We start from the raw sequence: 15,226 nt of genomic DNA, 5'->3' as shown, positions 1-15,226 counted from the left end.
ACAACAAGCTAGTGTAAATAAAATGAGTATGAAACGAGTTATAAACTAAAAAACAATTCAAAACATTTAAAACGGGTAAACGAGAGATAAAACAATGAGCGTTTGATAAGCTATAAACTTAAATAACAACAGAGTGTTAAAAGATGACTGTACGGTTGTAAACTTAAATGTAGTTGCAATTTTTGAAAATGGTAAAAACAAGGGGGAGCGATAAAGGATGGCGGTGAGAAAGGTTATAAACTTAAATAACAATCAAGTGGTAAAGGATGAGCATGAGACAAGTTGTAAATTTAGTTGTAGTTCAAACTTCGAAAAGGATAAAAACAAGGATCTAATTGTGAAAACATAAGCATGGGACAGGGTAGAAATTAACATTGGGATTTACCCCAAGAACATTATGTGTTATAGAATATTACCAAGAACATGTAAAACATGCAGCAAACAAAATAGTTGGTGAAACAGCAGCATCACCTTTATAAGCATTTGTAATTATACTAAGCCACCTTACTTTTGTCTAATAGTTACCTAACTTGTTCACGAACAGGAAAAACAGCAAAAAAAGTGGTTCTGCAGCGAGATTAGAAGTAAACTAGGGTTGCAGATATTCCAATTAAAATTTCCCTAATCTGCAATTTCAATATATTCATATTATGTGTTTAGATTTAACAACTATAAAGCACATTTTCTGTGACATGTGATGTTTGATATATGTTGGGGCACGTAGCTGCATGTTCTTGCTCATGATCAATGCAAGACATAAACCTAGAAATATATATATATTGCAGCAAGACATATGCAGCTTACTTATCATGTTGTGAATAGGGACAGGTATCGATTTAGACCACTGATGGAAAATTATAATCACACATCTCAAATTATTTCTCCTACACCTTTTTAATTTTTTAATATTTTTCTATCATGTGTTATTGATGTGTAGAAAATATTAAAAAATTAAAATGATGGGAGAGAAGTAATTTGAGGTGTGTGAATATAATCTCTCTAAATACAATTCCAGCCTATCATTCCAATTGTTGACATGCATTGGCTTTTATTGACGCAAATTTTGAAGCAAAGGGATAGAACTATCACTATTTTCCTACACACACGCAGAGAGAGACACAGAGACTGGCTTGGCTTTCAGCTGTATTTATGCCTGAGAACAAAATACTTTTGAAACTCTAAGTAGTTTCTTGAATAGTTTGAATCCAAAATAACTTTGGCATCTATGTTGATCGAATGCGGCGTGAACACATGGGTTGTTTGGTGTCTACATGAGATTGGATTGGATAACATGCTAAATTAATTTAAGGTATGTTCAAGAAAGAAATTTTGTCAAAGTTAATCTCCTTCGATCCTCACGAAATGATAAGATATCAAAACTGCTAAGTCATTCACCTCTACTTTCATTCTTACTTCAACGTGCCTTAAACCTTGGTTCTTAAATCCAATCTAATCACATCCAAGGCCCTAAACGAGCCCTTTTGGACAAGGCATGCACCTAGACACCTAATAAAAAGAACCGCCTGGGCCCTCACACATGTCCTGCCTAGTCCCCTACACGCCTCTCGACTAGCGTCTAGCGCCTTTTAATTAGAACCTAAGAGAAGGACTTAAATGAAACATGTGTAGTATTACTCAGGTATTCAATGCCATGTAAGTTGCTTTTAGTGACAATGGGGTACGGTAAGTGTGCTGCACTAGAGTTAGACTATTTGGTAGAATTTTCTCTAATTTAGAGGATCGGAGCACACCCTATCGTCACCTATGATTGATAAGGATACCAGAGAAGTATTTGTGTTAAATATATCTTACCTTCATCACATAACTTACAACATAGTATACCATATGTAATATGTGACCTAGCGTAAGACACATGAGAGGCGTGTATAACGCATAAGAGTTAAGTGCATAAGAGTACAAAGAGATAAGAATTTCAACAAGAACAATTAAACAAAAAACATATGATTTGAAGGGAAAGTGCTTTTATAGTCTACTCAAGTTAAGGAAAGTATGTTAATAGCCATAACCATAAGTACAAAGTACTAATGACCTAGCTTAACACACATGTGAGGAGTGTGTGACGCATAAGAATTAGGTGCATAAGAGTATAACAATTACTTAGGAGATAAGAAATTTAATTGGAACACTAGAAAAGCTTAGAAGGATGGTGCAAATATGGTCAAAACAAGATATGATTAAGAAACGTATATTACCAGCCACAAACGTCAGTACAATATATTAATAACCTAGCTTAACACACATATGATACCCATGTAACGCATAAGAGTAAGGTGAAAAAGATGTGCAAACACCAAGCAAATATTCAACCTTATGTTTGAATAAAATAAAAATAAATAAAATTTGCATTGAAGAACTAAAAACAAATTTTAGAGGGAGAAAGAAGGATATCCCTAACACGTGTGAAATATTACCTGTAAATTTGCAATTAACGTTCATATAAAACTCCTCTAATACCAAATGCCATGATTAGAACTCACATAAACCCCTACAAACCTCACACAATCCACCCTCCAAAACCAGTTGAGCTTCTCCTGCAAATCCCGGAATTGCAGAGAAAACCCAGTTCCCCAAAAAGCCGAACCGGAAACGAGGAAGGAAACGCCATGAAAGCTTATCCCCAAAGTTTTTAGTTTTTTTTTCTCTCAGAGTAATCATCACATAAATCCAAATGGTGATAAGATTAGATTCGATTAGAGTGTAACGTTCTCCAGAGGCTATCGTGTCAAGAAATCGCCATAAAGCTATGCCCGTTTCCTTCTGCAACCTCCATTTCTTCCTCCCTTAAAAGCTCTCTCACTTTTTGGTTTTTCTTTCAGTCTCGATCGACCCCTTTCGGTTTCTGCTGACTCTGTCTATTTCCCGAGAGAAACCCAGAAAGGAAAACCCATTTCAGAATGCTGCCGAGGCTGAACGGTGGTGTTTGGATGGACAACAGGGAGGACAGAGACTCTCTTTCCTGGACTAGAACCTCCGCCGCCGCCGCCGGCGGCAGCACCGAGAACAAGGACGAGATGGGTTCTTCTCTGTCGACCTTCAAGTCGATGCTGGAGGTTGAAGACGACTGGTACATGGCGGCAAATAACAGCATCCAGGGCCATTCAGATGTCAGAGACATCACCTTCTCGCCGAGCTTTGCCGACCCAGAAAGCTTGCTGCTCAACCCGGTGGACTCTTCCTCCTCCTGCTCGCCGTCGTCGTCGGTTTTCAACAATCTCGACCCGAATCAGGTTCATTACTACATGCCTCAAAATCCCAACTTGTCTTCGCTGCTTAATGTTGTTCCTAACAACCCTTTGGATCAAGGCTTCGATTTGGGCTGTGACATTGGGTTTCTTGACACTCAAGCTTCGGGTGGCGGTTCGAGTATGATGAACAGGGGAGGTGGGGTTTTATCTGGGTTCAATGATTTGAGCTCCAATAACCAGATGAATGCTCAGAATTTGGGTTCTAATTTACAGTTTTCGACTACCCGCATGCCTCAAGTTCTTGAAAACAGTTCAAAATTTTCGGGTTTTTTAGGTGTGGATGATGGTTCGGCAAATGCTTTGTTTCCCAATAGGCCTAAGTTACTGAGACCACTTGAGTCCTTCCCTTCTGTGGGAGTACAGCCAACTCTTTTCCAGAAAAGAGCAGCGCTCCGGAAAAACATAAGCGATGGTGGAGGGAATTTAGGTGTTTTGGGCTCACAAGGGGGCCTGGTTTTGAACGAAGGGGATGTGCAGAATGAGAAGAAGAGGAAAATGAGCGGCGGAGATGATGTCGATGATCTGAGTTTCGATGGTTCGGGTTTGAACTATGATTCGGATGAGTTTACTGAGAACACTAAGGTTGATGACGGTGCCAAGAATGGTGGGAACGGCTCGAATGCGAATAGCACTGTTACCGGTGGAGGAGGGGGTCATAAGGGGAAGAAGAAAGGGTTGCCTGCCAAGAATCTGATGGCTGAGAGGCGCCGCCGGAAGAAGCTCAATGATAGGCTGTACATGCTGAGATCCGTTGTTCCAAAGATTAGCAAAGTAAGAATTACTTCACATCGTTTGCACAATTTTCTCGTGAATTTGAACATGCAATGATGTTATGTTTTAGGTGATTAATCAGGTCCTAAAAATTCATTAGCAAATTGTTTTTAGCCTTTTCATTTGTTGTACAAGTAGCATCATTTAAAAGGCTCCAAATTACTTGATTTCAATTTAAGATGGCAATAATTTCTGTCACGATCCAACTTTAAGCAATTTTAGATGAAAGATTAGTTAGTAAGTCGCTATTTGGAGGATCTACTAAAACGCTTTCGAAGCTTTGTTCTCTTGTGTTTCATGAATATTGTATGATTTGAATGACATTCCGGCGTGTGATATCAGATGGACAGGGCCTCAATCCTTGGGGATGCAATTGAGTACTTGAAGGAACTTCTGCAGAGGATCAACAACCTCCACAATGAACTGGAGTCAATCCCTCCCGGATCTGCATTGACGCCTACCGGAAATACTTTCCACCCTTTGACACCCACTCCGGCTACTCTGCCAAATCGTATCAAGGAAGAACTTTGCCCCAGCTCATTACCTAGCCCAAATGGCCAAGCTGCAAGGGTAACATCCTCTATGCTTGGAAATTTCTTTTTGCACTTCCTCGATTGAATAAGTAAAATTAGATTTTACTCTTAACTTTTCTAGTGATTTTACTTTTTGCTAAAAACGCGAAAGGAAATGAGTAACTCTGTTCACTTTAGATCAGTTCAGATCAACTCTGTTCTGATGTTGATGATTATATGCAGGTTGAAGTTAGGCTGCGAGAAGGACGAGCAGTTAACATCCACATGTTCTGCGGCCGAAGGCCAGGTCTCTTGCTCTCGACCATGAGAACTTTGGATAACCTTGGGTTAGACATCCAGCAAGCCGTTATCAGCTGTTTCAATGGTTTTGCTATGGATGTCTTCCGTGCCGAGGTATCATTCGTTACACTCATCAGTTCTTTATACATACAGCATCCCACTACTATTATAGTCGCCTAACAGTGGTAAGGAGGGTAATGCTCTCTCACCAGACAGTCGAACATGTTACGTTATCAGAAATCTTGAAACATAGTCAATAGTTAATATCGACTGTTTAACAACATAACACGCTACACAGTTGGATGATAAAACATTTCAGCTAACTTCTCGATATCTTTCAGCAATGCAAGGAAGGCCAAGACGTCGACCCGGATCAGATAAAGGCGGTACTTCTGGATTCGATCGGGTTCCATGGCATGATGTAGATTGCAGCAAAACAACAACTTGAAATTGATTTAACCAAAGACAGGAAGGAGACATGCAATTTGTATATGTTTTGCCAGAGCTCAATTGTTTCGTTCAATCAAGTGTTTAATTAGCAGCTTTTGAAGGAACTTAAACTTGGTAGCTGTCGGTTTTGCTTTGTACCATCAGAAAATTCAGCTCAGTCAGACCTGGATTTACTGATTATTTCTTAAATTTTCAGCTATTTCTTTCCAGTTTTTAAATAATTTTGTGACCGAATTACCCCATAAATGTTATGCCCTTTACAATAATTACGCTATTATCCGAGTCCGGATCCTCGTCGATTCTCTTTGTGAGGATCCCGGATATCCGTGAATTGTGTTCGTTCATCATACATTATGCAATCAGAAATCATTTTAAATATTTTTATTTAAAAATAAACATAAACAGTGCTTGACAAAAACTGATCGTATGATGTACGATGAACGAATACGATTCACGGATCCTTAGAATCCTCACCAAAAGAATCCGAAGAGGGTCCTGTTGGCTATTATCCTACTATTGTGGTGAATGGTTTTCTGCAAGCTTTTTTAGGATTGATTTTTTAAAGAAAACACCGTTACTAATTAGCGCTTTTATTAGATGAATGTCAAATATTTTGTTAAAAATTAAAGTGTTTGTCGATAAAAAAGACATTTAACATCTTTCATTTTTTGTGTGATTTAAAATGATGGGCCACAATCCTTCAGGTTTCACATTGGCAGAAATTTTGAAATACTATCATTTATGCATGCTTTCTAACTATTTGATCATATGATTTTTCTATTAAGCTGATGGCGTGAAAGATATTTGACCTATTTTTAGGCCATGTAAGCCACACTTGCACCGGTTGGACTAATCTACGTGATCGGTTATGGTTTTGATACATTGATTGATTAAGGAAAAGTAAAAATATCACGATAATTGGTTTTGGTTTATGGTGTAAGTGTGACTTCCACATCAATCCAGAAATAGAACCCGCACTTTTCAGGTCACTAAGATGAAAAATTACACAGTTAAACTGTCAGACAACACTAATTGATAAGATTCCAAAATCTCATACCCATTCTAAAAACCGATCCTAACTCAAAAGGGCATAAAACATACTCAACTCAAAAGCACTCAGAGCACGTCTATTTCTAGTACCCGTAACCACTAAGTAATAATAACCTTACCCGTACCCACATCATGTATGATCCATAATATAATTGGGCTTCAAAACGAACATAAGCAATTGGGCTTAAAGGAAAATTAAATAAATGGGCTTCTTCCAATCCAGAGCTGGTTTTATGGTGACGTAATGTGATTATGAGTCTACGAGATCACGAAAGTAGAATGAGACCCATAAAATGGTCCCAACCCAACAAATAATAGGAAGAGGTTTGTGAGGTGGGAGATGTTTGCTTTTTCCTTGGTCATGTATCGTTCTGAATATTCCAAGTACGGTATGTACGATTAGTATTTCCGATCGTATCCATATCCGTACCCGTATGTCTTTGCCTCTTATCCTTTTCTTACCTTGTTTTAATACAAGTTTTATACACGAGACTAGTTCATTTTTGCTTACAACCAACTAGGATCACAAGTTGGAATAGTGTTTCCGATTCTCAAAGTAAAATTTTTGTATCTGAACCTAAAAATTCCGAATCGGATGATTTTTTGAGAAATTTAAACGGAAATCAGAATGCATTTTGAGATTCAAAGAATTCTAAATTTCCTATTCAATCTTTTCATTGTGTTACGAACTTATTTCGATAAAGAAAACTTATTTTTCGATATACCTAAAATTCTGAATTTGATAATTGTGATCCGATCCAATTCAATTCCGAATTTTGGAACGGAAATTGAAAACATTTTATCCGATTCTATCATTCCGAAAAACACCTCTGATGCCGAACAAAATGGGAGAATTGGGCAAATTATGGCAAATGTTGTGGGTGACAAGTGACAACAATGTGTTGCGTGGTTGAATTTGAGGTGTAAAAATTGGATGTCTGCTTTATCCAATCATTTACTGACTAACACCCCAGTACACATATGAAGGGGCATAACCATTTGCATTTGTTTACGGACATTTAATATACTTAGTACTTGAGTCTCTTGAGTCTTGAGTCCATCGAATGAGTTTTGGGTGATATCACATGCCATTAATCAAGGCAGGTCATATGCCAGAGTAAAGACTAGAGCCACTCTGTATTACTGCTTTGTGTTTTTATGCATATTTCTTTTAGTTTTCCTTTTTCTGACTGGGTGCCACTGACATTAAAAAGAAAATGTGTTGTATGCAACTTTATATAATCAGTTTTAGAAGATGCAATTGAATGCATGATGATTTGGTGTTCAAATAATTTAGTATTCGGAACCGTAAACCGGCAAGAATCTATTCGGAACCGGTGTAGACCGAACCGTAAGGTTCTAGTAATAAATTTAAACGGAATCGCACTTAATCGAACTGTTGATATTCTTCCGTTTCGGTTCCGGTTTAGGGGTGGAACAGCACCGTGCCCACCCCTATGCTTTCTAACTATTTGAGCATATGATTTTTCTGTTAAGCCGATGGTGTGAAAGATATTTGACCTATTTTTAGGCCGTGTATGCCACACTTGCACCGGTTGGACTAATCTACGTGATTGGTTATGGTTTTGATACACGGATTGATTAAGGAGAAGTAAAAGTACCACAATAACTAGTTTTGGTCCACGGTGCAAGTATGGCTCCCACGTCAATCCAGAAATAAAACTCACGCTTTTCAGGTCACTAATTTGATGAAAAATTACACAACAAAACCGTCAGACGGCATAAATTGATACAATTCCAAAATCTCATACCCATTCTAAAATTGATCCTAACTCAAAAGGGTATAAAAGGAAAAGGATCCTAAGGATTTGGAGGATCCTGTAATTGTGTTCGCTTATCATACATCATACGGTGAGTTTTCATTAGGTACTATTTATATTTAATTTTAAATTCTAAATGATTTCTGAACGCACGATTTACGATAAACGAACACGATTACGGGATCTTCTGGATCCCCAGCAATGTTTTCGGTGCTCGGAACCACTAAGAAATAATAACCGTACCCGTACCCGTACCCGCATCCTGTATGATCCGTAATATAATTGGGCTTCAAAACAAACATAAGTAATTGGGCTTAAAGAAAATTAAATAAATGGGCTTCTTCCAGTCCAGAGCTAGCTTTGTGGTGACGTAATGTGACGATGAGTCTACGAGATCATGAAAGCAGAATGAGACCCATAAAATGGTCCCAACCCAACAAATAATAGGAAGAAGTTTGTGAGGTGGGAGATGTTTGCTTTCTCCTTGGTCATGTATTGCTCTGAATATTCCAAGTACAGTATGTAGGATTAGTATTTCGTCGTATCCGTGTCTGTACCCGTATGTCTTTGCCTCTTATCCTTTTCTTACCTTATTTTAATACAGGTTTCGTACACGAGACTAGTTCATTTTTGCTTACAACGAACTAGGATCGCAAGTTGGAATGGTGTTTCCGATTCTCGAAGTAAAATTTTTGTATTTGAACCTGAAAATTACGAATCCGATGATTTTTCGAGAAATTTAATTAGAAATCATAATGCATTTAGAGATTCAGAGAATTCTGAATTTCCTATTCAATTTTTTCATAGTGTTACGAACTTATTCCGATAAAGGAAACTTATTTTTCGATATACCTAAAATTCTGAATTTGATAATTGTGATCCGATCCAATTCAATTCCGAATTTTAGAACGAAAATTGGAAACATTTTATCCGATTCTATCCTTCCGAAAAACACCTCTGATGCCGAGACTGTTTTTTAGCATCACGGTCAAACTTCAACAAAATGGGAGAATTAGGGAAATTATGGCAAATGTTGTGGGTGTGACAAGTGACAAGAATGTGTTGTGTGATCAAATTTGAGGTGTAAAAATTGGCCAAAAGATAAAAGTTGGGTGGCTAGAAAGAAAGAAACTCTCTCTCTCTCTCTCTCTCTCTCTCTCTCTCTCTCTCTCAAGGAGCACTATCAAAAGGGTCAAATAAACACTTTCATTAATTACATAAAATTGACAGATACAATGAAAGCTTGCTTGGTTTTGAATAGCATTGTCATTTGTCGTAAAGAGGTTGCTTTACAGCACGAAATTCCTTCACATTACATGTCTTTACGAATAAGCGTCTCAAAACTCTGCACCATAGTCGAAAATATCGTTATCGCTAACATTATCAAGGACTAACGAATTCAAATAGGCTACATGTGGAGTCAAAGCTGTGAACTAGGGGCAGAAAAACCCTCTTATACCGCTCGGAGATTCAAAAGGGTAGCGGTTTCCACTCCCATTTTCTCCTTCAACACTCCTCTACTTGTTCTATCCCTCGATTCTCCTTTGAATTATTCAAGCGAAGGCAAAGGCAAAGAAAATGAAAAGTCCGGGGGAAGAAAGAGTGCAGAACTCAATTGTGCTGCTTGTAAAAATAGCCAAATCTTGACAAAGACGAGGAAGTCCACAGGATTTCGACTTTTAACAATGCCGTCCAGACATGCTCGATTTACAACCCCCAAAAAAAGACAACAAAACTGAAGGCAATGGGTTCCTTAACCAAAAGCATCATAAACATTAGAGAATCTGTGCACTAACTTACATTACAAGGTCGGGAAAATGAGGTTGAACTAGCCTATGTACAATGTGGAATTGTTTGACAAGAAGCTAGGCCCACGTCACCTTGCTCGAACCAAAAGGGTATACATATTTATCTATCTCTATATTATAACCAGATCACTTCCAAATTAACTCCAGAACATGTCCAAAACTAGATCAATCAGAATCGCCACCTATCTGGGGGGCCTTGTCAGCTGAATTTCAAAGTCCAATGGAGAAACGGTCCAACTTGAATGGCTTAGTAGGACCCTCACAAAAGCCACCATGATCATCATCTCGCCCACGAAACTCTACACATTTTCAGTAATGACAGGTGATGGAAATAGCCGAAAAGGGGCATAAAATGGCAACAAAAACAAAATATAATTCAAGGATAATTATATACCTAGTCATATACCTACAAATCTCGAGAACCAGGCTTGACACTTCTATGCATATGGAAGTGGTTGAGACTTTCCCACTCTTGCATCCACACCCTCCGCACCCAATGACAGATTATCCTCCCCATGTGCATTCAAAGTCCCGGGGTTCATCTTTTGGACTTCCTCTCTGGTGTAGATGAAAATCTTCCGAACTATGCTACAAAATTCCCTGTACCAATCATAGAACATCGCTACTTTGTAAAACCTCTTAGTCACAAAAGATTCATATAACATAACTAACCATACTCATCTTAAAAGGCAACAAATGAGTAATCTAGCAGATTGATGAAAGATAAATACTTACTGCCAGGGATCATCTCCAACAAGCATCATATCACCTTCATCATCAGTATACACGATCATCCAATTCTTTTTTGGGGACATCAGCTCACCACCAAACTCAAACAACATGTCCAATTCAGCTATCAGCTCCTCGTAGTTGTCGAACTTGGTAAGATCAACAGACCTACCTAGTGCAATACCCTGCTTGTGAACCTGGAACCAACAGCAATTTATTAAGTTCAGTTTTCAATAGGCCTTCGTATTGTCAACAGAGTTCCAAATAAAGCCTAAGATAATAGTTGGGAAAAAGATAAATACCTTGGTACAACTCCTAGTTGAACCACCCTGGGATTTACCCTGAGCATCTCTGGTATGTTGCTGAGAAATTTGCAAAGCTGGCTCGCTAACAGCCATGGGATTATCTATTGATTTTGAGCCCCTTGATTTTTCAGACTTCAGGTCAGACTCAAAAGCATGAGCTTGGTTATTACGAGGTGACTCATTCATCGCATTTCTGTGTGACAATGCAGGATCTGGTGTTATCAGGGGAATACCAAAGAGCTTGTATTTTCCATCTTTAGGCTTCACAGCTTCATGTTTGTCTAGTAACATCTGTGGTCTCTGCACGATTTCCCTTGCATTCGCCAGGTTCTCAAAAGGTGATGGAGGTGGAGGCATCATCCAATTTCCATGTGGGTGCTCAACTCTCTGCCCATTCATAACAGAAGATTCACCAAACCCACCATATCTAGAATTCCCTTGTGCTTGGTATGACATATTTCCAAGACGTCCTTTCTGATTAGAGTCCAAGCTAAGTGACAGAGATGATGGTAACACAGACCACGAATGCAAGTTATATTTCCCTTCCTTATCCAGTGAATGCTTTCTCATTGAATTAGAAGATACTACACCTTGATCGACAAAAGGTGGACAGATACCATTTGAGGAATCACCATTATTCCCGAAGCCTGACAGCAAATCTGTGTAAGTTGGTTCATTCCTCCCTGAGGACATCCAGTTCTCTGAACCATATCTTCTTGAAGCACATACCCCATCAATCTTCTCTTCATCCATCGACGGTAGCCATGCAACAGATTTCTCAGCAGTATCAGACTCGCTCTCCTGAAAACTGGCTCTCAAGGTCGGCAATTCTTGACCTTGCAAGACCCTTGAAAACCCACCAGGCATCACAGGGTCTACATTTGCTTTTGACAAACCAACTAAAGTAACAAAAGAGGAAAATATTATTTCTTTTTCGAAGGGCAAGAAAAGTAAAAAAGTTCTGCATAAAAGAATTTATGGTATCTAAAAATATTACAATGTCAGTATGGGTATACCTTCCCTAGTAAGGACTGAGGAATCTGGGGATGATGGCACCATATTTGTACGAGATCTTTTTGGCCTGGGCATTGGAAGTGGATTCAGTGCAGGAGGAGCAAGAGCAGGCTCTATTTTCCAAGGTGAAACTCTCTCAGGACGGGGAATAGTAGAAGTCTCATCCCATCTCACCTTTAAGAAACATAAGAATGTTCGTTTTAGCTTACCCAAATAAAACTACAGAAGTACGGCCCTAAGGAATTTTGCCTACCTTAAGGCATCTCCATTTGGAATCTCGCCATCTTTTGGTGTCAGCATCTTCCATTCCAATTATGGTGCCGGTAAACCTATGACAAGATAAACTCATTACACATTTTCAGGTAATTAATATGAACAGAGAGGAAGAATTCAGCATCAACCAAACATACCTCTGCTCTGGAGCTTCTTCACCTTCAAATCTCATCTTAAACCTCATGCCTATAGAATAGTTGTTTTTAACAGACTCCATGTATTGATCAAATGGAACAATGAACTCAGCAGGGCTTGTCCTGTAAACGAACATTTGAAACTACTTCAAAAACAAAATCGAACAAATCATAAAGATCAAATACTATAAACAAAATAAAACGCATTTATTACAGTACATTTGAAATGGTAATTTGAAACCTCTAAACTAATTGCTGAGAAATATACAAATAGACAAAATAAACAACACCTTGGCTTGTAGTATACAGTGAACATGGTTCCTGTTATGATGGCATGCCATGCGGTTGCGAGGACACCAAGATGCATACTGTGACTGGATATCACTGAAGATGGAACACTGCCTTGCTGTCTCATAGCACGTCTAACACCAACACGGAGCTCCCCATTCTCACCCCTAGGAAGTTACATGGTGGTCCCATATCAGAACAAAAATAAATAACAACAGCAAGTTCATGGAATCTCAATTTGTGAGAAATCCACTAACCTTAAAAATATAAATGCATCTCCTGCAACAAGCCTCTTGGAGCTAACGAAAACACTCCAACCACTTTGCAGCAAATGCCTCCGTGGTTGACCTGTCATTCCCAACAGTATGTTTATTATGTAACAATTGTACTGCCAAAAGCGTCTTGTAAATTTTTCTTTCACATCAGAAACAACAGTCCTAAGAGTGTGGTTGGGTAACACCAAAAATACACAGGAATGCAAGGAAGATAAGTATCAAACAAATAGAAGTTACCTCGGAAGATATGGCGAAAGCGCCATTCATTTCCATGCAAGTCTTTGGCACCCAACTCCTGTGTTGGGGGTTGGCGAGACATGTCCTGCCAAAGCAAAAGCCAGAAACAGCAACAATGAATCAAATGAATAAATGAAGAAAAAAGGAATACAACAAACTAAAAGCTGAAAAAAACCAACCAGTGGTGGAAGGCATTCATCTGCATGCCGCCTTAACACTGAAAATCCACCATGGGTGCTTGTATCGGAAGCAGTTAAGGTCTTGCAAAATGAATGTACTTGAAACCGCGGTGGTGGAGGAGGGGGAGGCTCCTTCTCTACTGCATTCTCATCTTGCTAGAATTTAAAAGAACATCAGAATCTCAACCCACAATCAGTTTTACCAGCCCACAATAAATCAGAATCCTCAAGCCGACAACTTACATTTGATTCAGGAAGTAAAGTGACTTGTGCAAATACTTCATCAGTGTCTGGTTCAGCCTATAGTTCAGTAGAAAGAAACATATAATTCACTCACAAAGCTAAATAACTTTAAGTACCGAAGACGCAGCTGAACAATTAAATCCAGAGTTCTCAGTTTTCTTCATAAGATCAGCCACCACACTACCTTCAATGATACATTGATAACCCGGCAGAGAATCTTCGATGGAAGATTATACACTGGCATCTGCTGATCAGCCACCTGATTAGTCGACGCCTCCACCTATTTTTTCAAACCCAGAAAGCCCAATTGACAATTAGTGACAACAGACGAAAACCCAGAAACACAACCGCATATGCATCAGCTAAATAAACCCAACAAATAAACAAATAAAACAATCAAAAATCCATGAAAAAAATGTACATCTTTTGACCCCAAAACGAAAAATGGTAGAAAATGAAAGCATTTGAAACTATTAACTTATGCCAAAACATGGTGAAATACAGAAATTGAAAGCCGACCTGCTCGATGTGTCCTTGAGGGAAGTAAAAGACACGTTCCCGTTCACGCGGCACAGTCACGAGCGGCCCTGCGCAGGCATGCCAAAGCTCCGTGAAAAGCGCCGTCTCAGCATCTACACATAACCCATAAAAAACAATCAGAAACCGCTGCACATGGAATACTGAATAGACCACAATCTGTCGGCGGAAAAGAAACCATATTCGCCGGAATTACCTCTACCGGCGGCGGAAACAGTAGAATGACCGTTATGCCCCTCACCGGCGTTCCTCGCGTCATTGTGGTCGCTGAAGCCGGACGAGAAGGTCTCCCCCCTCTGATTGCCGCAATTGTCCCTTATCGAAACCTCCGATGACGTCATTTCTTCAAAGAGCTCAGCACAGATCTCTCATCTGAAACTCTCCGCCGCTGCAATTTCTCAACTTTCACACCCACCCTAAGATCTAAACGCCTAAAACCCAAAGTCCTCAATCCACCACAAACATCCACGGCTCCGTCTCCGTCTCTGCCTCTCTCTCCCTCTCTCTCTCTCTCTCTCTCTCTCTCTCTTTATAACTCTCAGACCTCAATCAAAACCCTAACCCAAAAGCTCAAACCAGATACAAAGGGTTCAAATTTCCACCACTCCAACCCTGTCTCTCTCGTCGTCCGTCCACAGCTCGACGAAAACCTCTTCGTTTCAGCCGTCGACGCAGAGCTCCGTCGATTCTCAACCAATACTCTCGATTCGACCGTCACTGTCCGTCTCTCTCTCCACTATATCTCTCTCTGCAACTCACTCCCGCTCTGTCTCTCTTTGTGCATGCAGGAAGCAGCTCCAAGCTTTCTCTCTCCTCTTCTCTCTCTCCCTACCTTCTCTCTCCTCTGTGAGTCGCTTAGTGTCTGACAAATGAAAAGGCCCAACCCTGAGTGGTCAAAACAGCGTGCAATGATTTTCAACCGCAGTCAAATTCTAACCAAGTACTGGTGATGACTCGTAGTCTCCGGTGACCTTGCCCTTACCAACCGGCTACACCCGGTCGACACAAGCCCCATACCAGCGACCGCTCGCCTACGTGTTTGATTAATAAAAGGCGGCCGGGAGACAGTACGAA

The 15,226-nt window shown here is 39.6% G+C and overlaps 2 protein-coding genes across 3 annotated transcripts; one reads left to right on the top strand and one right to left on the bottom strand.

Moving 5' to 3' along the window:
* The first annotated feature begins 2,479 nt into the window (after positions 1-2,479).
* LOC103962620 (transcription factor ICE1) lies at positions 2,480-5,565 on the top strand. Its single transcript, XM_009375355.3, has 4 exons — positions 2,480-4,037; positions 4,380-4,607; positions 4,793-4,963; positions 5,191-5,565. The coding sequence occupies exons 1-4, from the start codon at positions 2,916-2,918 to the stop codon at positions 5,272-5,274; spliced, it is 1,605 nt and encodes a 534-aa protein (XP_009373630.2). The 5' UTR covers positions 2,480-2,915; the 3' UTR covers positions 5,275-5,565.
* Positions 5,566-9,866: 4,301 nt separating this feature from the next.
* LOC103929963 (auxin response factor 2) lies at positions 9,867-14,905 on the bottom strand. 2 transcript variants are annotated; one of them, XM_009339237.3, is made up of 15 exons: positions 14,349-14,905; positions 14,135-14,247; positions 13,800-13,895; positions 13,616-13,672; positions 13,373-13,528; positions 13,194-13,278; positions 12,939-13,029; positions 12,684-12,848; positions 12,397-12,516; positions 12,240-12,315; positions 11,989-12,160; positions 10,970-11,871; positions 10,674-10,864; positions 10,333-10,538; positions 9,867-10,237 (listed from the first exon to the last, which is right to left on the bottom strand). In XM_009339237.3, exons 1-14 carry the CDS (start codon positions 14,491-14,493, stop codon positions 10,376-10,378), a joined length of 2,532 nt encoding a protein of 843 aa, XP_009337512.2. In that variant the 5' UTR covers positions 14,494-14,905; the 3' UTR covers positions 9,867-10,237; positions 10,333-10,375. The 2 variants fall into 2 exon arrangements, with proteins under 2 accessions (XP_009337512.2, XP_009337513.2); XM_009339238.3 differs by having other exon boundaries at positions 10,345-10,538.
* Positions 14,906-15,226: the final 321 nt, after the last annotated feature.

Source organism: the organism of the source record quoted next, unplaced genomic scaffold (genome assembly GCF_019419815.1).
Source record: "Pyrus x bretschneideri cultivar Hongxiangsu unplaced genomic scaffold, Pyrus_bretschneideri_v1 Contig42, whole genome shotgun sequence".
Taxonomy (NCBI): domain Eukaryota; kingdom Viridiplantae; phylum Streptophyta; class Magnoliopsida; order Rosales; family Rosaceae; genus Pyrus; species Pyrus x bretschneideri.
This window is presented reverse-complemented; position numbering and strand designations above follow the sequence as displayed.

Coding starts and splice junctions, on each gene's coding strand:
- LOC103962620 (XM_009375355.3), top strand. CDS start 2,916: ATGCTGCCGAGGCTGAACGGTGGTGTTTGGATGGACAACAGGGAGGAC. Junction 4,038..4,379: donor TTGTTCCAAAGATTAGCAAA/GTAAGAATTACT, acceptor GTGTGATATCAG/ATGGACAGGGCCTCAATCCT. Junction 4,964..5,190: donor TGGATGTCTTCCGTGCCGAG/GTATCATTCGTT, acceptor GATATCTTTCAG/CAATGCAAGGAAGGCCAAGA.
- LOC103929963 (XM_009339237.3), bottom strand. CDS start 14,493: ATGACGTCATCGGAGGTTTCGATAAGGGACAATTGCGGCAATCAGAGG. Junction 14,248..14,348: donor TGTTTCCGCCGCCGGTAGAG/GTAATTCCGGCG, acceptor GGTTATGTGTAG/ATGCTGAGACGGCGCTTTTC. Junction 13,529..13,615: donor CTTTACTTCCTGAATCAAAT/GTAAGTTGTCGG, acceptor TTTAAATTCTAG/CAAGATGAGAATGCAGTAGA.